Source organism: Mustela nigripes, chromosome 3, assembly GCF_022355385.1.
Source record: "Mustela nigripes isolate SB6536 chromosome 3, MUSNIG.SB6536, whole genome shotgun sequence".
Taxonomy (NCBI): Eukaryota; Metazoa; Chordata; class Mammalia; order Carnivora; family Mustelidae; genus Mustela; species Mustela nigripes.
In genome coordinates, this window is record NC_081559.1 from 67,073,656 (window position 1) to 67,101,262 (window position 27,607).

Consider the following 27,607-nt stretch of genomic DNA (forward strand, 5'->3'; position numbering starts at 1 on the left):
CCATTTATATGAAATGTCCAGAATTGGTGAATTGACAGAGATGGAAAGTTTATTAGTAAAAGGGAGAGAGGAAAGACTGGTGGGCAACAGCAAAAGGGTCCCAGGTTTCATTTTCAGGTATTATCACGCAATTTAGAATATGTTCTAAAATTAACTGTGGTGATAGTTACACAGCTCTGTGGCTATGCTAAAAACTGCCGAGCAGTACACTTTAAAAAGGGGGAATTGTAGGGTATGTGAATTATATCTCGGTAAAGCTGTTGTTCTTAAAATATTTCTGAAACATAGCAGGCATTCAATGAGTGAGAGAATAAATAAATGAAGAGAAATATATACCGAATACTAAAGAATACGGATTTGGAGACAGAAGTGGCTTGAATCTCAATTTTTCCATTTACTAGGTGCTGGATTTTACTGAGCTTTTAATTTCTTCCACTGTAGCTGGGAATAATGAGATGATGCCTGTAAAGTCCAAGTCCAGGGCAGGGTGTTCTACGAATGCTAGCTGTTATGATGACATAATCATAAGCCTGTATTTTCTTTGGTGATATGTAGTAATGAAGGAAACCACAATAAGGAATTCAGCTTTCAAATTAAAACTGTAGAATATGATTAGACTTAAGATTAAGTTTTATCTGGTAAGAATGATCAGGAGCTACCCGTTTTCTATGAGATATAAACGTAACCTTAGTCTGGTTCCCTTCACAGGAAAAAAGAAAGTAAATCTCTCTCAGGCTTCACAGCTTGCTGAATGAGAATGAATAAATGGAAGAACGAATGAATGGAAATGCACCAAATATGAATAAATATGGATTTTAAACAAAAGTGGTTTGAATTTTTATCACCTACTAAGTCTGGATCTCCCTTGGGTTTATTTTCTTCAACTCTAGTTGGGAATAATGATGAGACAGATAATGCCTATAAAATGTTTGGGAGGGGTGCCTGGATGGTATAGTTAGTTGGGTATCCGACTCTTGGTTTTGGCTCGGGTTATGATCTCATGGTTGTGGGATCACGCCCCGAATTGGGTTCCATTGCTCAGTGCAGAGTCTGCTTGGAATTCTCTCTCTCTGCCCCTCCCACTTGTGCTCTCTCTCTCCCTCTCCTTCTTTCTAAAACAAATTAAAAAAAAATGTTCCGATAGGCAAAGTCCCTACTGCTCATTAGCAATCTTAGCAGATTAGAGCTACATTAGAAACAAAAGCCAGTGTCAATGACAGTAATGTTTTAGTTGAGTGATATGTTTAAAGATGCTCAATACAGTATGAGCTACTAGATTTATAGTGTGTACTCTTTTTATATATATCAAATATCACCTACTCTTAAAAATAGATCATAAAACAACCAACCAACCAAAAAAAAAATAAAAGGTCTGGATATTTTTATTTCTTGGTCAATTCATTATCTAGGTCAAAGAACACCATTTTTCCTAAAGGCCAGCAGTCATTTTCCTATCAGAATTTCTCTCCCATATACAGGAAACTCAAAGCCGGGGTTCCTAGATGATCCCTCTACTGGGGAAAAACCTATAAAGCCAATACTGACTATTCAGTCTGAGCCATTTCTTTTGAATTAATCTGCATTAGGTTAACACAAGGTAAAACTGAGTGATTTTTGAGAAAACAGCAGCATTGTTCTCAGCCGGTGCTACAGACAGCATTTAGCTGAACACCCACAGGGTCCCTATGCATCTTTTCACCACCACTACTCAGGACGGTGAGGGTTCTTATATCAGGCTCACAGGAAGCCACTCTTCCCAGTGTCTATCCGGTGGCTGCTTACCAGGTTTCATTCAGTAAAGAGAGCACTCCTATATTCCACAGTGCCTGATATTCTTTAAATAGAGACCCATTCATTCTGTTCAAGGCTTTATTCTCTGCTGAAATACATAGACATGGGGAGAAGTGGCAGATTATGCTTTGAAGATTATTTACACTGTAGTGTGATTGAATTCATCAGTACAAATTCAATAAATACTCATTTTCTTTCCTCCCTGAATGAAGAGATTTAGGGAAAAAAAAAAAATGGAAGCAGAAAATGTTTGAGGTAAAGAACTGCAGACAACCTCATCATTCTGCCTAGAGCCCAACCTGTCTATTTTTCATGCTGTCAATTTCCAACTAGACAATCCATCAAAGTTCTCAGAAATGAGTCATGATTAAAGAAGAGATTTAGAGTGTCAGCATAACCCTCAAGGCACCCTAGACTTCAACAGAAATTCCCAAAGTTCAAACCTAGAAACAGGGTACATAGTAGGAAAAACAAAGGAACCAAAGATCTGATTATGGTTTAACCACTTAGGTCACATGTCAGACATGGGAACATGGGAACAGGTCAGTTTCATGGACAAAAACCTCTGGGTATTACAAAGGGAAACAGAAAAAATTAGCCACGCAAAACAGAAAGAGCCTGACTTAGGAGACTTCTGGCAAATATATGCAAGAGGAGTGGCAAAACTAAGTTTGGAAACTTCTTAACCAAACTAAAACTAAAACCACTGAGAAAAAGAATATTTAAAATTTACAAACGTTCTCTCATTTGAAGAGAAATAATTACAGCATCTAATTGGGGTAAAGGAAGAGGAGAAACTTTTTTGTGATCTGCTTAAACAAAGGTCTTATTCTATAATTATTATTTGTCTTTCATGAAAAAAGAAAGTTAGCCAAAGAGGTGAGTTTGCTTCCTGAGAACCCACTTGGAAAGTACAAGCATACATGCAAATGCACAAACATACGTACACGTACACACACACACACACACACACACACACAGCCTTTTAACCTTTTCAATAGGAACTTTGGTTGCACAAAGGTGAGGAGCCAGGTATGCACCAGGCTGACAAATCTCATCAAAAAGAATCCAGAGCAGCTCCATTCTCTGACCCCCCAGGGCATCTTCGCAGAATTAAAAGTTGCAAGGGTCACTGACCCCATCACCTCAAGTTCCACAAGCAACTGAAGAGGGTTTAGCGAAGACTGTTAGCCAGTTCAACTGGAAGTTATTAAGAGTTTCAGGGACAAAATGGACTAAATAAGTCTTAAATCATGTATTAACAAATTTGAAATAAACAGCACAAATAAAATCAGTTGAGCTACAAACTTAAATTTGAGAATTGGTCTAAATGCAATGTCATGCTCACCCTTTAAAGATAGAAACCTTTGAGTTCAAAGTGAATATAATCTGAATCTCTGCATTCAGAATTGTAATAGCCTTAACATAATTATGGTTGTTTGCTATAACCTCTGGTCCCTAAAGAAGGAAAATTAAAATTACTCCACAATGGTTTTCTCAGTCCTACACCTAAGATATAAAAGCCCAATTAATCAATCATCTCACTTATTTTGAAGTTCAAGACGATTTAAATGTATGGGAACACTACCCACTACTCTATTTCCTGGAATATTTAAAAATCAGAATTAGAACTTCCAAAGTGTGGAAGGTAATGCCGGAGCTTTTAAGAGTCAGAGCCGATAAAAAATACTTCCTCTTTCCTTCATTCAAAACCAGTCAGGATCATGCAATGAAATTAAAAACTATTCCTTATGATCACTGAGAAAATCTTAGAATCCTTTGAGTTAAGAAGGAATGTCACTCAGGTATTATATCTAATGTGCAAAAAAGGTTAAAGGAACATGCTTGCCATGAGAAATGCCCAGTATTCATACTTACACAACCTCCAGCAAGGATTTCTGCTAAAAGTGGAATGGACCCGTCTCTTCTGGTAAATTTGTCCCGGACAAAATCATTGACCTAATAAGAAAACAACATCAGTTAACTGGAATTCTCAACCATTTCCTCCACTGGCGTGTTACTGGTTTTCCAAATCATCAAAATACCTGTCTCATGATAAAATTAAGAATTATCAAATGTCTACATAGAAGCTGAAAGTTTTACAGACATCTTGATAGTGTGCCAGTCTCTGCAGCATCCATCTTAATTGTTGGTTTAATGATCATCTAAACAAATGACATATAAATTCAATGAGAAAGAAACTTACAGTCAGTTTAATGGCCTTTTCTGGAGCAACTCCTATAAGCTGTGGTATCAGACCTAGGTAAACAGAGAGAAGCATTAGCAATATGAATGTAGTAGACATTAATATGTAAACCCAACAAGTTAATGGCTTCTCCCTTATTATTTACCTATCGAACATTCTAGGGTTTTCACTAAAATATGAAAAAATGGATTGTCCTAAGAACTCCGTACATGTATGTAATAATTATTCATGTCAAACATAATGCTAGGCTTTCTTGAGGCTATAGATCCTTTTCTTAAGCATGCTTCCCTTAAAGCCTAGTTATCTAATATCTCTCAAAAAGTACCTTGAAGAAGGAACGGAGGCCATGATCTTCTCTACTCCCAAACATTGCCAATAACAATGTAACCAAATTCCCGCCCTTTACAACCAACAACATACAAACATACACGAACTCATTAGAGAAGTCAATGTCATATATCTGCAAAACAGGCTGTTGAGTAGACCCAGGTTTGGGCACAAACGATGCTAATAGCATACGGTGGTTTGGTTATTACAGAATACCAACTCCCATAATTTTCTCTTTAGAGAAAACCAGAATTCCGTATACATATATTTTAAAGGAAGCCAAAACTGCAAAAAAACCACACAGTTTTAAATATCATTTAATGGGTGTCTTCTATAAGCAAAAACATATGCCTCCTGCATTCTTATTTACTAATATATGTCAAACTTAAGACATTTCAAAAGAATCTTCTTAAAACAAAGGAAATCATTATTCTTAGAAAGTTAAATTACCAAGGCTGGCTGCAAACTGGAAAAGAAAAAAATATATAAACAATTCAACATCTGTAAGGCTCAGCTTTCTAAAGCACACAGATTATCCAAATTGCTGGCGTACATTTTTTGCATACATTTTTAAAAAATGCTAACAATAAACATTCTATACCCTTTAAATCACCCAGCCATAGGGGAGTTATGTATGTATTTGCACACTCACTGCTGATCTTAAGCCTACTTTGAGGATACTGCTGAGTGATTTTCTGTGAGTTGAGAGCCAGCGAGTAATCATACATACAGGCTACTGTCAGTCAAACTGAATTATCAGTGACAAACACAAATCTGCACACACCTTTAATGGGTAGCAGGCTGATTTAAAAGAATAAATCAGCAGATGGCAGTCTTAACTTTCTAACCTTCATGATTATGAGGCCCTATTACTTTTAATCTAACTTCCATACACCCATGTCAGCATGTGTATTTGTTTTACAACTTGCCTCAATAAGGCTCATGGAATTTTAATAAAGTACTGATTTATGTCATTTTATCACTATTGCTTGCAAAGAAATTTAAACTAATCTGTCAACAATTTTGTCAATCATCTGACAGAATAATGGACCGGTACTAAGCAATATATGACAATCTCAATAATCATAGTGTTCGCATACAGGACTCCTACAATCTTCTCTCTAATACAAGAGTCTCTCATTTAAAGAACTGATTTTATCAGCTCACATCATGAATAAAGCGAACAATCCCTCCACCTCTCCCCACCCCCAAACTTGGCATATCAGACCATTTAATTAACATGACATCTCTCCGAAACGAAATTTTCTGTAAGCATCGAACCATTGAGAAGGCTAAACTGTGAATGAAGTATATACCCTGGTTACTTCTAATAGGAGCATTCTCTTTAAAAGCATACCAAGGAGGAAGAAAGGTTATTATTCAACAAAGAAAGATTGGAGATGACAAAGCAAAAATCAAAACAAAACCAAACCCTAGCACCACTCAACCCTCCTTAAGTTCCTCATTGAAAGAAATCTAGATACGCAGGGTTTGATACAGCTTAAAATAAGCATTCCCATGCACAGACCTGCATTCTGGACAACACATACCCTTTCCCATGGAGTAAGTACATGTTATACAGCTAAAATTTAGACAGGCTTGAGTAACTCCATGCATTCTCAGGAGCCGGGTATTTGAGCTGAGTTTGATTTGACCACTCTCTTTTTTTTTTATATATATATATATATATATATATATATATATATATATATGCTGCGAAAAATGAACATTCTCATGGCCCTCTCCTTTAAATGTGAGCATATCAGGAATACATTTTTCACCTGAGTATCTGCAAACAATGCTAACCAGAGGTGTTTTTTTCTCTTGTCCGTGAGCAGAAGCTTTGTGCAGGTCCAATCTTTCTTCCCAAGGAAAAGGTTCTAAGCCCAACAGGTCAGCAGAGCTCAGAGCGAGCTAGGGATTAATGAGACCGTGTGTACAAACAAACAAGTACAGTAAATTCCATAAACGCTCTGGACTTGAGCATGTGGAGAATATTTTCAAAGAATTCCAAGTGGCGCCCAAAGGGATTAAAAAATTAATCTCCCTCCCAAAGGAAACCCTAAATTCTTATGTGAAAACATGAACATGAAAGTCATTCCCTCTCCAAAGAGAACAAGTTCCTACAAAGCCCACGGGGGTGGGGAGTTTCTACAAGGGGCTGCTGCCTCTGATGCTGACAGCACTGTGCTCAACCTTGACTTGGTGGTAACATTCCCCGCAAAAGGAAATCTCTCTGCTTTTACTCAGTGCCTCTGAGCTAAGGGGGGGAAAGGAGAGAGAATGAGACCTGGGGCCAAAGGTTTTCTTTTACTCTTTTTTTTTTTTTTAACTTCAGATGACTCACTGGAAAAAAGACTTATGAATGGTCTCCTTGGAAGACACAAACACATCTGACATCTCTTTCAACTGAAACAAGTGCACAGAGGGTAAACTCACTTCAAGTAACAGCCTGGCTTCCATTTCACAGAGAAGAGGTACATCTTTCTTCTCTCACCCTGAGAAAAGCAGCTCTCTACTTCTTAGCTGTTGTCCTTTATTCAACTCAGCCTGAGTTTTTGAGAGCACGGGGACCATGGACTCACGTTGGGACAAAGGCAGGATTTGGATTCCATGAAATACAAGTATCAGGGAGAAGAAGTGAAGGCCTTGTCTGCAGACTAATACTGCTAGTTCCCAGCAAGAATGTAAAAAGGGAAGCCAGCAACAAGAAAATAAAAAGAGAGAAACAGCTCTAGTCTGACTGGACAGGCAACACATTGATTTTCAGAATGACGGAGGTAAAATCTGCTGCTGGGGAGACAAAATCACGAACTTCAGCAGCTGAGCTCTGCTTACTTACCCCGGTAGAGTCCAAAGAAGCCCTCGTAGCGCAAGACTTTCTTAAAACAGTCAAAGCTGTTTTTGTACATCAGCTCTCCAACCACAGAGCCAGTGCCGCGCTGGTTTTGCATGCGGGTTTTCACCAGATCTATAGGGTACACTGCGGTGGCTCCCACGGCTACAAATAAAACAGGAGTTAGGCTTAAAAGAGAGCATAGTTAAATGGAAGATCTTCAAGCACAACAAATCTCATCTCAAAGGACTCAAAAACAAAATGCAGGATCTATGCTCACAAAAAAAGGGGACGGTGTGTTTTTTCCTTCTCCCATACACCGTGCACCGCTGAAGGATGACAGGCTAGCGACCGGGATCCATAAATACAGCTGCTTCCGAGAACAACTGCAATGGATTTTCAAGTCATCGCCAACAGTAAATAATCCAGACTTGATTTTTTCTAACAATATGAAGCTACTATATGTAACATATTTCTTTATATTTTCCATTCAGTGCCTAAATACATACCATTTACCCCTTACAATAATCATATATGTTCCCACAAGTAGCTGTAATTTTAAAACTTAGTTTACTAAAGCATTTTGGTAAATTAATCTTAGTTACAAGCATAATATCAGAACCAACCTCAACATGATCTTATCCCTTTGTACAGAATTTGGTCTTAAAGACTTTATTCATTTATTTGACAGAGAGAGCGCACAAGCAGGGGGAGCAGCAGAGGGAGAGAGAGAAGCAGGCTCCCCACTAAGCAAGGAGCCTGAGACCGGGCTGGATCCCAGGACGCTGGGATCATGGCCTGAGCAGAAGCAGGCGGTTAATTAACCACCTGAGCCACCCAGGTGCCCCAGAGTTTGGTCTTTAAAAAATGAATGTCAGGCTTTAGAATTTTTCAGATTGAATAATGTATAAAATGACTTAGAATGTTGTATTTTTCAACTGGTGAAAACCAAAACATGTTCTGCAACTTCTAAAACTGAAACTGAAAAGAAAAAAAATAATAGTTCCATCAGTTCAGGCTTGTTTTAAAAAATCATAAACATTTTTTTTTTTTTTTTAAAGATTTTATTTATTAATTTGACAGAGAGAAATCACAAGTAGACAGAGAGGCAGCCAGAGAGAGAGAGAGGGAAGCAGGCTCTCTGCCGAGCAGAGAGCCCGATGCGGGACTCGATCCCAGGACTCTGAGATCATGACCTGAGCCGAAGGCAGCAGCTTAACCCACTGAGCCACCCAGGCGCCCCAAAAATCATAAACATTTTAATCACACTTCCTAGGTTCTTCTCAACAAAGCAAGTTCACACTTTCTGTGGAGAGATTTAAGCCAAAAAAGTCCCTCAAATTCTGCCCAGGAGCTAGGAGGGGAGGTTCCTTTTAGGAAATAGTATGTACAAGTCCAGATATTCTTCAAGCAGTAAAAAGGGAAAGGAAAAAAAAATGCAAGTAGAAAAGCCAAAGTGAATCACTTTAGGAGGTGGTTGTATTTCATAAGGTCCTGGGATTTCTACCCCAAATCTTAATTTCCTACCTGCCCTTACCCCCAACACCATTAACACAGTTAACACAGACTCATTTCCATTTCTTCATCCTGGTTCTCCGCAGGATAATTAAAGTGAGTGCAGCACACGCCCAAACTTTCACTTTACTACGGAGCTTTTGTCCTGAAGACAGGCTGGAGCCTGAGGGTCCACAGCTGTGCTGCAGCAGGCCCTCTGATCCCAGGTAGAAATCAAGAACACTTCGGAAAGCTCTGCGGTCATGTCCTGCAGGAACGATGAACTGCAGCTCTGCTGATCGGTTTCAGTCTAGTGAGATAATATTACATGAACACAAGCCGGGAACAGCACACAGCCAAGTCACTCACCTCCAGCAACTGAGCCCAGAGTGAATCTATAAGCAGACTCGGCAATCTGGAGCCAGACAGGCCTGCCTAAACCATGAGATTGCTGTGGGAGGAAAACATGTAAAAAAAAATTTTTTTTGGAAAAGTATGAGGCAAATTTTTTTTAAAAGCTACAATTCAGCTATTTTAAGATTTTAAAATGGATACCACAATTAGCATTTTAAAACTGCATCCAGACAAACAGATACCGTTACTCCCCCACCCTTTTTTTAACAAGCCTATTAATACCTGATTTCTTTGCTACTATTGGGGAATACACCATCATTCCAGAGAAGTGACGCTTTCAGGTAAACTAACATTTTGGGTATAAAATCCCTTCCCCTCTTCTTTACTTTAACCAACCTAAAATTTAAAATATTTCTGAAATGTGCAAAAACTACCTTGAGGGACACCTGGGTGGCTCAGTCAGTTAAGCATCTGAGTCTTGGTTTCAGCCCAGGTCATGATCTCAGGATCATAAGATCAAGCCCCATGTTGGGTTCCGTGCTCAGCAGGGAGTCTGCTTGAGATTCTCTCTCTCTCCCTCTCCCTCTGCCACTCCTCACTCCACTCGCTCACTCACGCTCTCTCTAAAATAAATAAAATCTTTAAAAAAAACAACACTACCTTGGTTCCTCGATCAGAGAATATTGATCATAATCTACCTTCTCTAATGACTGAAAGCTGTCATATTCCTAGGCCCATCAATTACTGCATCAAGTTCTAATGCTGTGGCATGTGCTGTCTTCCCAGGCCTCACAGACATTACTTCTTTTACCAACAGCTTCCTAATTTGGTTTTGCTGCCTCTCATTTACTAGGGCTAGCAACATCACATAACTAGGATTGTTAGAATTCTATTTGTAAGGCAAAGTCAAGTACTTCTCTTTGAGGCTAAAGCGAAAACCTTTAATAACTACTATTTCAAGTGTTCAGAGCCTTGGACCCCTTATTTCTAGCTTTGCAGCTCACCACTGAGGTTATCACTACATAACTACAAGATTTCTGACCTATGTTACCAAGCATTCCCTCTCCTAGGCCTCTGCATTGTCCAGCTATACCTATGCAAAGAAAACAGCTGAGGGGCTTTAAAAAAATAAATTCCTGAGGCTTAGAGCTTATCTCTTTTTTAAAAGTTTCAAATCATTCGGCTAGGCAGTTAGGTAGAAAACCACTAACCTAGCCACATCTATAGTTCCACCATAGAATCTACAATGATAATGCAAAGGAAAAAAGCCCTATTGTGACTCAGAATGTTATTTCATAGGTAGCCCCCAGCATATAGTATCCAAAAGAATTGGCCTATCCTTGTCGGCCAGTCTTGTTCTTTAATATTTTCTTCATGAAGAGAGCAGTTACTCTCTATAAACAGTTTGAGATGAAAGAATAAAATATTTGGTTTAACATAAAGGAAAGTTGAAACATATTAACTTGGAATAAGCTTTTTAAAACCAGCATAATAAAAAGCTTAGATATGCCCATTAGAATAATTTAATGGAGAGGGAATCCATGCCTAAAATCTAAAAGGGGGAAAAAAGCTAGTCCACTCTGCTTTGCTTTCATCTGTACAATCTCTTCAAAGCTCAATTAACCAAGCTAAATATGGCAAACCCAGATATTTACAAATAACTTGAGAAGCAGCCTATAAAGGGTTTATCTGCTTCTTCTTTTGTAAATTCTGTACCACAATAAGTGTGCTTTCAGGTTTTAACCAAAACATCTGATACCTAAATATTTAATGTTTGATTGTGATCTCTGTAAGCAGAGATCTTTTAAAAAGCTCATTATGCTTGCCAGTATTATAGTTCAATAGATTCTATAGTAAAAAGGAAAATAAATAAATAATATTTGATGAAAAGCAAAATGAAACCCTTGGCCAAAAAAAAATTAGTAGAACACCATTATTTCAAATAATATCAGCACATATTTTACAAATCTCAACTATTACACTATACTAAATTTATTATAATCCAATTAGGTAAAAGTGTACATCTACAATGTACAAAACTGAATTTAGTATGTGGAAGAAACCATCATAAAAAAAGGTGGAAAATTACAGAGTAGTACATCACCACAATCTTGTAGGAAATACATTTTTTCCTATAAGTAGCCCAAGCAACTACCCAGCCATCCATTATGTTTAATTTACATGCTGTTAACAAAAGTGAGCAATTAATAATTGGAAGCTGATATTTTTATCTGGAATCTAATAAGGGAAAAAGTAGGATATTTTAACAATATCCTACTACAATGAGTATAAGACTAATTTTGATTCACTCATAGAATAGTGAAAAATGGGCCAACTGAAAAGTTAATTACTTTTTGTTCTTCTTATCACTATAATAATAACACTAATTTTAGACTTTGTAGAGATGTACTATCTCCCAAAGGGTGAGAGCATTCTACCAAGTACTCAAGACCTGGGCCCTAATGCAGCCCTCAGGGGCCCAATGTTTTTCAATCTTCTATAAATAAACTCCTTTATGAGACCACCAGGAAGAGGCTTTCAGCAATTTCTATCCACAGTGAGACCACACTGGACTAATTTTTCAGTCAGTCCTCTGTTCATACAAAGGTAAAATGTCCATTGTATGGACAAGACTAAAGACTTGCTACAGGTCTCCTCAGATAGGGAACAAGCAGAGCAATGGCTCAGTTTCCTGTCCACCCAAGAATGATGTGACTCTTCATCATTCTTCAAGTCAACAGCCTTAACAACTCTTTGGAATTGAACACTCCTGCCAGGAAGATTTTAAGCATCTAGCCCCAATACATGATTTCATTTATAAATCATACATAGTTACATTGTACTAATAATATCTATAAGAATTGAAAAGTAACATACTTTATTAAATTACATATAGTATGTATTTTAGGGGCACCTGGGTGGCTTAGTCATTAAATGTCTGCCTTCAGCTCAGGTCACCATCCTAGGGTCCTCGGATCCAGCCCCCACAGCAGGCTCCCTACTTAGCAGGAAGCCTGCTTCTCCCTCTCCTACTCCCCCTGCCTGTGTTCCCTCTCTCACTGTGTCTCTCTCTGTCAAATAAATAAAATCTTTATAGAAAAAACAAAAACCAAATACAGATAGTGTGCATTTTAAACATACACAAAAGTAGAAATTATAAAGAATGAGATGGAATAAAATGTTTTTTAAAAAATTTAATTTTCAGGGGTGCCTGGGTGGCTCAGTGGGTTATAGCCTCTGCCTTCAGCTCAGGTCATGATCCCAGGGTCCTGGGATCGAGCCCCACATCGGGCTCTCTTGCTCAGCGGGGAGCCTGCTTCCCCTTCTCTCTCTGCCTAACTCTCTGCCTACTTGTGATCTTTGTCAAATAAATAAATAAAATCTTTAAAAAATTTTTTTTTAATTTTCATTTATTAACCAAAAAATATTTTGGGGATCACTTCTATGTATTATATTGACTAAATATGCCTCAGTTTTTAAAACATGGACTGAACAAAGTGAAGCTAACCAGTTAATTCTGATTACTCTATTTCAAAGATAACATAGTTGAAAACACAATGAGTATCTTCACAGCAAAGATGATGTTTTTAATGTCATATGTTTTGAAGAAATTCTAGAAATGGCATTTTAGCTTAGATTTTAAAATCCTTTAAAATCAGTGTGGCTGTTATGCTACCTTTTAAACACAGCAAATGTAGGGTTTTTAAAAGTTTTTATTTAGATTCCAGTTCGTTAACATACAGTGTAATATTAGGTGTACAATATAGTGATTCAACACTGCCATAGAACACCCAGTGCTCATCACAAGTCTCATCCTTAATCCCCATCACCTGTGTCACCTATCCCCTCACCCCCAACTCACCTCCCCTCTGGTAACCATCAGTGTGTTCTCTATAGTTCAGAGTCTGTTTTTGGACAGAAATATATTTTTAACTTCTAAAAACATGCACATAAAGCTTTTTTCCAAAATGGAGTTTCTCAATCACAAAACTGTGTGAAAATAAGCTCCATTCTCATAGATTATTATTATTATTTTTTAAAGATTTTATTTATTTATTTGACAGAGAGAGACCACAAGTAGGCAGAGACACAGGCAGAGAGAGAGAGAGGAGGAAGCAGGCTCCCTGCTGAGCAGAGAGCCCGATGCGGGACTCGATCTCAGGACCCTGAGATCATGACCTGAGCCGAAGGCAGCGGCTTAACCCACTGAGCCACCCAGGCGCCCGATTATTATTATTTTTTAAAGATTTTACTTATTTATGTGACAGAGAAAGAGACAGTAGCAGAGAAGCAGGCAGAGAGAGAGAGAGGAGGAAGCAGGCTCCCTAAGGCAGAGGCTTTAACCCACTGAGCCACCCAGGCACCCTTAGATTATTATTTTTAACTATGTCTCCTTTCAAAAGAATATGTTGAACTAAAACTCACAGAATAAAAGGGCTCTGATCCCAAATAAGAATCCAGTAACCATTGGGGTGCCTGGGTGGCTCAGTGGGTTAAGCCGCTGCCTTCGGCTCAGGTCATGATCTCAGGGTCCTGGGATTGAGTCCCGCATCGGGCTCTCTGCTCAGCAGGGAGCCTGCTTCCTCCTCTCTCTCTCTCTGCCTGTCTCTCCGTCTACTTGTGATTTCTCTCTGTCAAATAAATAAATAAAATCTTAAAAAAAAAAAAAAAGGAATCCAGTAACCACTAATTATTATTCATATGAAAAGGCTCTCCTGTGTTCAACTACACGCATTTTCTTTTTTCTTTTTCTTTAAGGTTTTATTTATATGAGAGAGAGAGAGAATGAAAGGGAGCATGAGAGGAGAGAGGTCAGTGGGAGAAGCAGACTCCCTGACGAGCAGGGAGCCGGATGTGGGACTCAATCCCAGGACTCAAGGATCATGACCTGAGCCAAAAGCAGTCACTTAACCAACTGAGCCACCCAGGTGTCCACACACATCTTCTTTAACCTGTCTTCCTTTAAAGAATGTTTATAAGCCCTACAAAACTGTATGAAAACTAAAGAATTATAGTGTTCTTTAATTCTTAGCTAAAAACATCTCTATAAATATACAAATGCCTGAATGGTGTTTGGCCTCCACCCTTATTAAACAGCACTTTTTTTTTTTTTTAAGTACAATATATGGTCAGTAAGAAGGTTTTTTTAAGCTTAGCTAGCACTGTAACTTGTGCTTCACTTGTATTCAGGTATGTAAATTAATTTAATTAATGCTATAGATTTCACTTCATGAATATTCATAAGTAGAAATGCTACTGTAGCTGTCATTCCTGTTAATGACTGTGTACTGAATTTTTAGCATTTAGGCTGAAAGAAAATACTCAGCACTAAGAACAAGATCGCCTACCGTGAGCAAATGGGCCAAAGGAAAAGACACTCTTTCCCTTAAGGTTCTGATTATGATCATGAAAGTGATATTTAATAAGATTAATTAAGTGTTTTTCAAAGCAAAATAAGAGTTGAGAATCTTAACTAATTTTTAACCTGCTCCCTAAGCATATGTGTATGATAGGAAATGACTTAAGACCTCATTTGATAGTAGAAAGTTCTTATGCTTTTGTTGTTGAATGTATCTCATTCTATAAATGAGAATTAGATAAGGCAAGATCATGCCAGTAAACAAGTCAAACTACCTAACCAAAACACAGCTTCAAGCTGGAGGCTAACCCAATAAAAAGAACCACCCCTTCAAAATAGCACACTATTAATGGAGAAAAGAAAAGGAAAGAAAAGCGGAAGATTACACAGGGGGAAGAAAAAAGCTAGATTTTAATACCTCCTGAAATGTATGATTGGAATGGAAATAAGTCCAGGGAAAATAAAACAAAATTCCTTGCGTATAAGTCACACCTGGATTTGAATTCAATATTCTCGCCCTTATAAAATAAGATTTAAGGGTTTGTGAGTCTTTTGTTTTGTTTTTTAGATACCACCTTTAAGTGAAATGAAATGCTATTTGTCTTTCTCTGACTTCGTTCACTTAACATAATACCCTCTAGGTCTAACACGGTGTCACAAATGGCAAGATCTCATTCTTTTTTACGACTGAATTATATTCCCGTGTGTGTGTGTGTGTGTGTGTGTGTGTGTGTGCATACATAACACATCTTTCTTATCTATTCATCTACTGATGCTCACTTGGGTTACTTCCATATCTTAGCTGTTGTAAATAATGGTTGCCAGAGGGAAAGTGGGTGGGGGATGGGCAAATTAGATAAAGGGGATTAAGAGGTATAAACTTCCAGTTATAAAATATATATGTCACAGAGATAAAAAGTATGGCGCAGGAAATATAATCAGTTATTTTGTAAGCTACATTAATAGACCTATTAACACTGAAAAATACCTTCCTTTGAAATGCAATTTTTTAAACATCAAGACCAAATTTTTATAAATGAATGCTACAAAAATGCAAAGTTCAATTCACTGAGCTCTTTAAATATTACAATGTCTCAATTATTTAATAAATTCATTAAATTTTATAAATCAATGAACTGGAATAAATCCACCTATTTTTTAAAGGATCTGAGAACATTTGGTGGAAATAAACTTTGATGGCAACAGATAAAAATTTTTTGCTATTAAAGAAGCTAAACTTCTTCGCTACCTGTAATGGGTTACAGGTATACTTTTTTTTAAAGATTTTTATTTATTTATTTATTTGACAGACAGAAATCACAAGTAGGCAGAGAAGCAGGCAGAGAGAGAGAGAGAGAGGGAAGCAGGCTCCCTGCTGAGCAGAGAGCCCGACGTGGGGCTCGATCCCAGGACCCTGAGATCATGACCTGAGCCGAAGGCAGCGGCTTAACCCACTGAGCCACCCAGGCGCCCCTGGTTACAGGTATACTCTAATCTTCAGGAAACTTTATTCCATTCCAAGCAAAGAAAGTATTAACATAAAAAGCAATATTTTCCATTTTTAATCTATGTATCTAACTAAAAAGTTCTTGTTTATTATGTAAAGGAGAAGTAGAAATTCTAATCAGCTTCAGAGGGAGAATCCTCATTCCATGGACCTCAAGTAGAAGAAAAATTTCCTACCAAATTTCCCAAAGTGAGCCCAACGTACATGCCCGATCTTTCACTAGCACACGTGGCTATTCACCTGTGTGACAGCATTAAAGAAAAAGCAAACTTGGGCTCTTTCTGTGGCATGCCCATTTAGTTTCTTCTCTCTCTCTGTTTCCAGTCTTCTTCCCCATCTCCCCACACACTTTCAATGTCTCCTAGAGCACCACAGTCTCCTAAGGAATCACATGGGACAAAGGCTTCATCTATTAAAGCAGGGAGATAGCAGAAGGACAAGGAGTTGCCCTCCTAACCCTCACCCCTAACACAAAGCCATGTGACCATCACTACAACTGAGACTGCCTCTGAACACTACAGAAGTTAAGGGTTTCAGTTTAAAACAAGACCTAAAAAAATAAAACTACTGTTCTGGTCTACTCTTCCATGTAGTATCATGGGGTTTATTTTCCCACTAAGATAGATTTTTTTTTTTAAGATTTTATTTATTCATTTGATAGAGAGCTAGAGAGCCCTAGTAGGCAAAGAGGCAGGGAGAGGGAGAAGCAGGCTCTCCATCAAGCCCAATGCAGGGCTCGATCCCGGACCCTGGGATCATGACCTGAGCTGAAGGCAGACGCTTAACCGACTGAGCTACTCAGGTGCCCCTAAGATAGTATTTTTGAAATCAGAAATGGGACTGTATTAACTTTATGGGACTCAGAGCTATTGTTTTAAATCATCCTTTAAGAAAAAATGCTTACATAGTTAAGGTTTTCTTTCTGGTTCATTAATTACATAGTTTTCCTGCATTACTGTAGTCGATAAAGCACAATCTCAGTGAAAGATTTACTTCATTAGAAGAATGTTTTATATTTTAAAAGCCCTATAAATATCAGTCTAATGATTCAAAGTGAACTTAACACTGATAGCTAAATGTCACTATACAAATGAAAGGAAAAGACTAGTAGTTCTAGGAAGAAGGAAGTCCAGCCCATGTATGTCTGCACTCTTATTTTCCTTACCTTAATAGCTAAAAGAAAAAAAAACAAAACAAAACATAAATTTAGTTCCCCATAAAAATACTTCATGAGGGTGGCTGTAAAAGTTCTACAAAGGTAACCTTTGAGCTAAGTCAGATCTTTTTCTAGAAAGTAGTTTTTAATTTTCATAGCATTCACAGGCTCTAGGCCATTGTGTACATGATTTCAGCATTCGGGGGGGGGGGGCAATTCTATTTACGAGATGCCTCCTACCTGTCTCTGAAGTTCTGCCAGGTTGTAAGGTAAGGCCCCCTCAGCCAATGGGGCTATTCTCTCAATATCTGCCAAAGTCAAGCGCCTTCAGGCAAAAATATGGAAAAGGAAAATTGTCAGACACCAACAAACTCCTCATACCAAGATCATATTTCTTCAGAAACAAAAACAAAGGAGTGGAGGAAAAAACTACGCTTTAAAAGTAGTATTTCTCTATTTACCCAGATCATTTTTTAGTAGAGAAAAAAATCTCCAGGCCCAGGTTCCCACAACAAAAAGCAAAAGACCCCAGAAAAATAATGTAGAGTACACAAATTTAATAAGACTCCAATGATACATAATAAAAGAAAAGAACTAATATTACCAGAAGCAAAGTATAGACATTGACAGTTCGTACATAACTTAACATATTCCTTTGGCATACATATTTAATGCACAGGTACAAAGTATCTTGAGAAGGATATACGCAAAACTGATAAATACTGGTGGCCCTTAAAGAAAGGCACAAAGGTAGAAGACAGACTTTTTATGGCACCCTCTTTTGAGCTCCAAGTTTCGAACCATAAATTACTGTTTTCCAAAACCTTACTTAAAAATAAGTATGCTCCATGAACGAGGTTAGGTCACTTCAGATTGTTTTGAAAAGCACTTTTTTGAAACTGTTTTATCATGAAGGAGGCTCAGTACCTTTGCTCAAAATATGAATTCTAGATGGATGAGATACAGCCTGACGTTTCATATTAATCACCAGAGATGGAGTGGTCCATTCTGTATCATGTCCAGCCTAACAATTCATTATGTAGCAAGAAGGCAATAAATCGCCCAGGTATACTCAGCTTCTATTAGTCCTCAGCGCTACCATTAAAACTCATTTTTCAGATATTCCTACACTTAAATAACTACTAAAGGCGTCTAAAAAAAAATCTTATTACTTAATAGAGCAGAACTCCCCCACCCCACAAATCCTGCCAGAGTTAAAGTTTTTTCTTTTATTTGCAAAAGAACTTTGCAAATTAAAAACTCTCCATGTGCTTTGTTTTGTTTTGTTTTTTAGGTTTTTTGTTGTTGTTGTTGTTGTTTTTTAGTCTATAAAATGGAAGCATAAAACATCTGAGCTTGTCTGGAATGATAAGCATGGTGATAATGTCACAGGCCTATTTAACAAAAATGATACCCTCTAACAAAAAATGATATATACAATTCAGCAAAATGAACATTTATAATAAACCAATAACATTACAAGACTCCTAAACATGTACTTCAGTTTATTTGATAAACTTGGGCAAATTTTCAGAAATCTCTTTCATGTAAATGAGTCCAGATGAAATCATTTTTCCCATCCCTCTCTCACTTCTTACTCCCCTCTACTTTATTTTTCTTCCCTGCCCCACTTCCCTCTCTCAAGCCCCGTAAGCTAACCCTGCTCTTTTCTTTTACCTCTCTCCATCTCTTCCCTCCCTTCCCCCATCCTCTTTTCCTTTTCCCTTTCCTTTCTCCCCTTCTCTCTGTACATCTCCCCAACCTAAAGATCTATCTTCCTGTCTCTCCCTCCTCCTGTTTCTCATATTGCCTATCTTTCTTTGAATTTGTGGACTGCATTAACTACTGTTAAAATGAACTGAAAGCATACCCTTGCTTTACGTGTTAAAGAAATTGTCCTATAATAAATATCACAAAGAATTATTGAAATAGTTACCCTGTAGCATTATATAAGTCTGCAAGTTGGTAGAGGATATCAATTTCTAGTGGAGTGACCTGTCCATAGCGTATGGCACTCTGTGCAAATTCCTCTAGAAGAAAAAGAAAATATTTTAAAATCTGAAAAGATTCTTAATATGATTTTACTTTAACCAATTATGATCTGAAAGTTGAAGGCATCTTAGTATTATTTTAAAAATATAAAACTGAATTTAAATACCTAAGTTCAACTATGAAATTCTGAAAGCTGGCAAAAGATATTAACATCATGTACAGCAAAACCAGACAAATTAACTTCAAAGATGAAGTGATCTCTTTAGAATCCTCTCTGTTATCTTGTTTCTTTGCTTTGGTCTCCAGGGCTATAAGATAAAAGAATTGGCTATTCTCCAATCACCTAAACACCCTACTAAAATATCGCAAAAAGAACAGGCTTGCCCATCTTTCTGGGGCAACTCTTTCCTAGAAAAAACAAGCTGCCGCCGCACTGCCACTGACCAGTTTGACAGATTGGGCCAAGGTTCTTTTCAAAACTGTCAAAGCACTTTTCCATTCCTGACCCCAGCATCCCATTAATTCCACCTGGGTTTTTGGAAATCACTAGGGCCCAACTGAAGCATATACACATAGCTACATACTTTCTAGATCTGGCTTCAGAGGGGTAAACTTAGACCAACCTCACGCGCTAGATAAAGAAAAGTGAAAATGCAGACACAGATCAATACATATTTTTAAAGTCTTACCTTTTGTGACTTCAACATCTTTCCTTGTGCCGGCTAGAGTGCTGTAAATCTTACGAACAAGCTCCATGTTGTTCAGTAAGGAGTTAAATGCATTGAAGTAGGAGAAGCTGACCTGATGTGAGATACTTCCTCCAGCTGCCTAAGAAATGACAACACAAAAAGTGTAAAAAACAAATGAAAACAAAAAAACACGTTTAAGGACACTATAGTTCTCCCAAAGAAGATCCAAAGGACTCTTCATTATTAAAGTGATTAACAACCAGTCCATAAATACAAAGAAAGTATCATACTGAAACACTCAGTGCATTTCACACCCTCAGGGAGGTCTATGTAATTTAGGTTTTAAGGAAGAAAGCAACATCTGGAAGTTGGACTTCACGGTTCATCTACCTATAAGGTCAGAAACAACAAATACAATTATCACAGATCAAAAACAATGGTTATTTAAACAAGATTTTCAAGATCTTCAACTATGGAACTCTTGCTAGTCCAGCATAATTCAAACATCAATGTACAACATAAGGAGTATTTTTTAAAAATTGCTTTTATTCCTATACAGATACATAAAAACCAGTGCTAACTTTACATCTTAAGACTATTTCACTGTATCAGCAGCCCTCCTAATCTTTTCTTTTTTCTTTTTTTTTTTTTTAAAGGCGACTTATAATTAAGATATTTAACAGTCTGTGCTGGGCTCTACATCATGAAAGGTACAACTACCATAAACTCCAAAAAATGTAGAGAAAATCTAGGGATGACTTATTCACCAGAAATTAGATCTTCAGTGGAATGGTGCAGAAGAGGCTCGTGCCTGAGGTGCAGTGGGGGGCAATGTGGCCTTCATTACTTCTCCAGGATGAGGAGGTAAGCTCTCCCTCTGCCTACCAGTTGGACATAAACTCAAAGAGAATATTTTTCATAGTTTATAAAGCCTAATTTCTAAGTCAGGAGTCAGAGGAACCCATATGATTAAAAACATTCTCTATTAAAAACTCAAAGAAATACTTATGGAAATACCAGTGTGACCTTAATCATAAAGGTCTACTGAGAACAGTGTAGGTAATGATAGGCACCCATCCCTCACACACATGCCTTAACCCAAATATAGATGATATGTGTGTTAGCCTGAATTTGGATGCCAGTGACCCAAAAGCAGAACTCAAATTATTTATTACATTCCTTTAGGAATTGAAATGCCATTTGGTAAGCTGAAGCTATAATAGGTCTATGTGATCCAATCGGAAAAGATTAAATGGGTCCCCTCACTCCAAGGCACTGAGTGAGTCCTTCCCTAGGATAGCCCTCCCCCACCACAACCACCACTTTCCTCCCTCTCTCCCTTTCTTTCCTTCCTTCTCTCATTTTTTGGCTGGGGTATGAGGTAAGGGTTCAGGGAGTGGGAGATGGGTGTCAAGGAGGTGAAATGTGTAGGACAAGGTGACATGCTCCATGTTCAAATTCACTGAAGAAAAAGAACAGAAGTTGATCTTTCTACCCTCGTCTAAATCAGGGATAATGATCTTCAGCTGAAACAACAAAAGTACTCACTGGCTTCCCTCCATGTAAAACAAGCAGCAATCAAAAACTTATACGTAAGTACAATGCATGAACAAGAAAACTGGTAAGTGAGGAAGGTTTCACCACTCTTTGTGAGGAAGTGAATGACATCAGTTTGCTATGGTCCAGATGGTTACTTGTTGAGATTAGCAGTTCGACAGAACAAAAACAGAAAAACAAAACAAAACAAAAAAAACCCAGCTGGTCCATGCAGACTGAATGCACAGGTGAAGGGGCAGAGAGAGGAGGGAGCCACAGAGGCTGATGCCCACGTATTTCCTCCATACCTTCTGCCTCGGCCATGGTTATTAAAACAGTGTAGAGGCCAGTGATGATTCCTCTAGCAAACAGCACCCTGCAGGCAACAGAGGAAGGAGCCATCTTTATAGCAAGGCTTTGGGAGCCTGGTGGGATGGAAAGAGGCCAAAGTGAAGGCAGTAGTGTCTGGGAAAGGTACTGCCACTGGAAAAAGTAATTACACACCCTTGTCTACAAACTCCTTGTTTTCTTTGGTTGGACTCTATAAATGGAGATAAACAATTTGGAAATACATGAAAGCAAGATGGTGGCTCTGAGAAAGCTATGATCTGGGGAAATTCACCATCACCCCCATCTCCCTCACACATACCAGTTTACCTTCTGTAACCAAACATAAGGTTAGAATAGTTGAGACTCCAATGGGTCCACAGAGGCAAGCCGGGACCCAACGGTTCAAAATTTTTAAAGAAACAGAAAATGGAGCACTTGTTTTCTACTTACTGAAACTAAGTTCTCCTCCACGAAGGGAGTAAGCATGTGAGACCGAATGGTAACCATGATGTCACTGAAATCCAAACCGGAAATCATGCCACTTTTGCTTTTGTCTTTCAGCGCAAAGGCTTGTCTTGCATGTTCCAGTTGTAGCTCCTAGAGAGAAAAGTTGGAAATAGGACATTAGATAGGTCAAAGCACATCCCAATTGCATGTTTTGAAGAGGAAGGACACCATTAAACATTAAAAGATGTTTAATTTATTTTAAACATTCATGTCTTGGGGTTCCTGGGTGACTCAGAGGGTTAGGCCTCTGCCTTGGGCTCAGGTCATGATCTCAGAGTCCTGGGATCAAGCCCCGAATCGGTCTCTCTGCTCGGCAGGGGGCCTGCTGCCCCCCTCTCTCTCTGCCTACCTCTCTGCCTACTTGTGATCTCTTTCTCTGTCAAATAAATAAATAATATCTTTTTAAAAAACCCATATCTTGGCTTTAATATTATACACACTGGACTCCACAGCACTGTAAGTAAATATGAAAATAGTTCCCATTTCCATGCACAGGAATTAAGCTTTAACACCATTTATAAAATATTATGGACAAGGTTACCTTTGGAATAATTAATATACATTTGGACAACTACAATTAAATGAATATTAGATCAAGCAAGAAGTAGGCTATGTTCAATATGCTCTAGATGACAGGCTGTAATATTTATTTATTTATTTATTTATTTATTTATTTTTTAAAAGATTTTATTTATTTATTTGACAGAGAGAGATCACAAGTAGGCAGAGAGGCAGGCAGAGAGAGAGAGAGGAGGAAGCAGGCTCCCTGCGGAGCAGAGAGCCCGATGCGGGACTCGATCCCAGGACCCTGAGATCATGACCTGAGCCGAAGGCAGCGGCTTAACCCACTGAGCCACCCAGGCGCCCCAGGCTGTAATATTTAATGTTATATAACTTACTTCTCTAATTTTCTTTAAAGGGACATCTTTCTTTTTAAGATTTTATTTATCTGAGAGAAAGAGAGCACGCGCACACAGAGGAAGAGGGAGAGTGAGAGGCAAAAGCAGATTCCCCAGTAAGCAGAGAGCCTGGTGTGGGGGCTCGATCTCAGGACCCTGGGATCATGACCCGAGTCTAAGGCAGACACTCCACTAACTGATCCACCCAGGCACCCCAAAGGACATCTTTTCTATTTGCAGGTGCTCAAATGAAAACTGAGGAATGTGTGGTTTGACCATAATAACCAAATTCACATATAAGAGAGTGCTTGCCTCCTCCTCTAAAAGAAGCAATACATTTGCTCATTATCTCTCTCTCCAACAGAACAAGTTTTTTCATTGTTTTTAAAAATATTTTATTTAATTATTTGTGTGAGGGAGAGAGAGTACAAGCAGGGGGAGCGGCCGGCAGAGGGAGAAGCGGGATCATGACCTGAGCTGAAGGCAGATGCTTAACCAACTGAGCCACCCAGGCATCCCAGCAATAAAACAAGTTTCTAAAATATTTTTTCTTAACAGGTTGGCAGGCTAGAGACAAGTATATGAAAACTACTAAATCTTTCAATAGTCATAACTTTAAAAAAATTAGATGATAACCCTGAGGAAAACATCTAAACATTGTAACACCTATCATCAAACATCTAAATGTTTGGATTTCCTTGAAAAGAGCAACAGGAGTGGAGAGCTGAAACTCAACTGGTAAGTACAAAATTAACAACCAGCATGATTTGACAAAGTTTTCTTTTCCCTCTCTTCTACTTTTTAAAAAAAATGTTAAAATATCTATTGAGATAAAATTAACAAAATCATAATATATTTAAAGTGTGAAACATGATTTGATATATGCATACACTGTGAAAGGAATCTTGCCATGTTAAGTAATACATCCATTACCGCACATAGTTATCTTTTTTATGAGACCCCTCAAGTTCTACTCTCTTGGCAAATTTCAATTATATAGGGGTGCCTAGGTGATGCAGTTGGTTAAGTGTCCAACTCTTGATTTCAGTTCAGATTGTGACCGCAGGGTCCTGAGATTGAGCCTGTGTTGGGCTCCACTCACAGGGTGGAGTCTGCCCCTCTCCCACCTCTCTAAACAGTCTATTGAAAAAATTTCAATTATACAACACAGTATTATTCATAGTCACCATGACACACTGTACATCCTCAGACCTTCCTCATGTTATAATTGAAAAAGTTTGTGACCTTTTTCCAGTTTCTCCTGCTTTCTCTTACCACCCCACTCCTCAATGAGCCCCTGGCAACCACTATTCTACTTTGTGTTACTATGTGTACAACTTTTTTTTTTTTTTTTTTTTTTTAAGATTCTACATAGAAATGCTATCCTGTAATAGGGCTTTTTCTGTCTGGCTTGTTTCACATAGTGTAATGTCCCCCAAGTTCATGTAAGTTATTGCAAAGGACAGGACTTCCTTCTTTTTTTTGAGTGAATGCTATTCTAGTGTGTGTGTCTGTGTATGTGCGCACACACATACACAATTTCTTTATCCATTTATGCGCCAATGGACACTTAGGTTGCTTCCGTACCTTGGCTACTGTGATAATGCTACAATAAACATGGGAGTACAACTACCTCTTTGAAATAGTGACTTTTTTTCCTCTTTGGATACATATCCAGAAGTAGGACTGCTGGATCATAAGGTGGTTCTATTTTTAATTTCTTGATGAGCCTCTAAACTGTTTTCCATAGTGGCTGTACCTGTTTACATTGCCACCAACAATGTACAAGGGTTCCCTTTTTTGCACATCCTTGCCAGCATTTGTCGTCTCCGGTCCTTTGATAATAGACAGCCTATCAAATATGAAGTAACATCTCATTGTGGTTTTAATTTGCGTATCTCTGATCATTAGTGAGGTTGAAAACTTCTCCTATACCTCTTGGCCATTTGTATGTCTTCCTTGGGAAAATGACTATTCAGGTCCCTTGCCCATTTTTATTTTTATGTATATATGTATGTAATTGAGTTGTATAAGTTCCTTGTATATTTTAGATATTAATCCCTTATCAGATATGTGGTTTGCAAATATTTTCTCCCATTCCAGTGGTTGCCTTTTCATTTTGTCGACTGATTTCTTTACTGTGCAGTTTTTCATGTTGATGTTATCCTACTTGTTTGTTTTTGCTTTTTCTGCCTTTGCTTTCAGTGTCAAATTTTAAAAACCAATGCCAAGGGATGCCTGGCAATTGGCTCAGTTGCCAAGGCAAGTGGCTCAGTGGGTTAAGCAGCTGCCTTCGGCTCAGGTCATGATCCCAGCGTCCTGGGATCGAGTCCCACATCGGGCTCCTTGCTCGGCAGGGAGTCTGCTTCTCCCTCTGCCTCTGCCTGCCATTCTGTCTGCCTGTGTTCGCTCTCTCTCCCTCTGTCTCTCTCTGACAAATAAATTAAAAAAAAAAAAATCTTAAAAAAAACAAAATCATTGCCAAGACTGAAGTCAAGGAAATTACCTACTATGTTTTCTTCTAAGAGTTTAAAGTTTCAGGTCTTATGCTCAAGTTTTTAATTCATTTTGGGTTTTTTTTTTTGGTGTATGGTATAAGATAGGAGTTCAGTTTCATTCTTTTGCATGTGGACATCCAGTTTTTCCAACACTGTTTATTAAAAACACTACCCTTCCTCCATTGTGTATTCTTAACTCTTTTGTCAGAAATTGACCATATATGCATGGGTTCATTTCAGAGCTATTTTGTTCCATTTATCTATGTGCTGGTCTTTTGACAAAACCATACTGTTTTGAGTACTATATCCTCATACTATAGTTTAAATTCAGAAAGTGTGAGGTCTCCAGCTTTGTTCTTCTCAAAATTGCTTTGGCTCTGTGGGGTCTTTTGTGGTTCCATACAAATTTTATGACTGTTTCTCTAGTTCTGTTCAAAAGTACCATTGGAGGGGCACCTGGGTGGCTCAGTGGGTTAAACCTCTGCCTTCGGCTCAGGTCATGATCTCAGGTCCTGGGATCGAGCCCTGCATTGGGCTTTCTGCTCAGTAGGGAACTGCTTCCCCCTCTTTCTCTCTGCCTGCCTGTGATCTCTCTCTCCCTCTGTCAAATTAAAAAAAAAAAAAAAAAAAACTTAAAAAAAAGAAAAGCCAACAGCTATTCGTTAATTTTATTTTTAAAAAAGTACCATTGGAATTTGATAGTGACTGTGTTGAATCCACAGATCACTTTGGATAGTATGTACATTTTAACAATATTAATTCTTTGAATAAATGAACACAATTATTTTTCCATTTATTTGTGTCTTCAACTTCTTTCATCAGTGGCTTAGTTTTCAGTGACCAGATTTTTCACTTTCTTGGTTAAATTTATTGCTAAGTAGTTGATTTTTTTGATGTTCTACAAATGGGATTCTCTTAATTTCTCTTTTTAATAGTTCACTGTTAATGTATAGAAATGCAACTGGTTTTGTATCTTGATTTTGCACCCTAATACTTTCCTGAAGCCATTTATCAGTGCTAACACTGTGTATGTGTGTGTACTGTTTTTAGGTTTTTCTATATATATCATGGCATCTGCAAAAAGGGACAATTTCATTTCTTCCCTTCTAATTTGGATGTCTTTTATTTCTTTTTCTAGACTAATTGCTCTGGCTAAAGCTTCCTGTACTTTTTAAAATAAAAGTAGTAAGAGTGTACATCCTTGTCTTTTTCCTGATCTTAAAAGCTCTTAGCTTCTCACTGCTGAGCATGATGTGAGTTATGGGCTTGTCATGTATATGCTTTATAATGTTGAGGGATGTTCCATCTACAGCTAAGTTGCTAAGCATTTTTATCATGAAAGGATATTGAATTTTGTCAAATGTGTATCTGTATCTATAGAGATGATCATGTGATTTTATTCTTTATCTTGTTAATATGGTATACCACATGTAATGATTTACATATGATGAATTCTCCTAGCATTCCAGCAAACTTTATCATGGTGTATGCTTCTTTTTATGTACTATTAAATTCAGTTTACTGGGCACCTGGGTGGTCCAGTTAAGTGTCTGCCTTAGGCTCAGGTCATGATCCCAGGGTCCTGGGATCAAGTCTTGCACCAGGCTCCCTGCTCAGCAGAGAGCCTGCTTCTCCTTCTCCCTCTGCCTGCTACTCTGCCTACTTGTACTCTCTCTGTCAAGTAAATAAATAATTTTTTAAAATATTTAAAATTCTATTTACTAATATTGTGTTGAGGCTATCTGTATCTATCTTCATCCGGAATACTGACCTGTAGTTTTCTTTTCTTGCAGAGTCCTTGTCTGGCTTTGGTATCAGGGTTAACACTGGTCTTGTAAAGTGAATTTGGAAGAAGTTTACCCTCCTCGTCTACTTTTTGGAAGAGTCTGAGAAAGACTGGTATTACCTCTTCTTTAGATGTTTGGTAGTATTCACCAGGAAAGCCATCTGATCTTATAGTTGTCTTTTTGGGAGGTTTTTTGTTTTGTTTTGTTTTGTTTTAGTTGTTGTTTTTTTGTTTTTGTTTTTGTTTTATTTATTTGACAGACAGAGATCACATGTAGGCAGAGACAGAGGAAGAAGTAGGCTCCCTGCTGAGCAGAGAGCCGGATAGGATTCCGGGGCTC

The 27,607-nt window shown here is 38.1% G+C and overlaps 1 protein-coding gene across 2 annotated transcripts in view; it reads right to left on the bottom strand.

Annotated features, from left to right (window-relative positions):
• Positions 1 to 27,607, bottom strand: part of SLC25A12 (solute carrier family 25 member 12) — a 207,826-nt gene that overhangs the window by 29,259 nt on the left and 150,960 nt on the right. For both annotated transcript variants that reach the window (XM_059394165.1, XM_059394164.1), the window contains exons 6-13: positions 22,028 to 22,174; positions 19,712 to 19,850; positions 18,967 to 19,060; positions 17,271 to 17,355; positions 9,024 to 9,105; positions 7,167 to 7,325; positions 3,998 to 4,050; positions 3,670 to 3,750 (exon numbers count right to left, since the gene is read on the bottom strand). In XM_059394165.1, the coding sequence (XP_059250148.1) occupies positions 3,670 to 3,750; positions 3,998 to 4,050; positions 7,167 to 7,325; positions 9,024 to 9,105; positions 17,271 to 17,355; positions 18,967 to 19,060; positions 19,712 to 19,850; positions 22,028 to 22,174 (840 nt within the window). The remainder of the gene's footprint in view (positions 1 to 3,669; positions 3,751 to 3,997; positions 4,051 to 7,166; positions 7,326 to 9,023; positions 9,106 to 17,270; positions 17,356 to 18,966; positions 19,061 to 19,711; positions 19,851 to 22,027; positions 22,175 to 27,607) is intronic.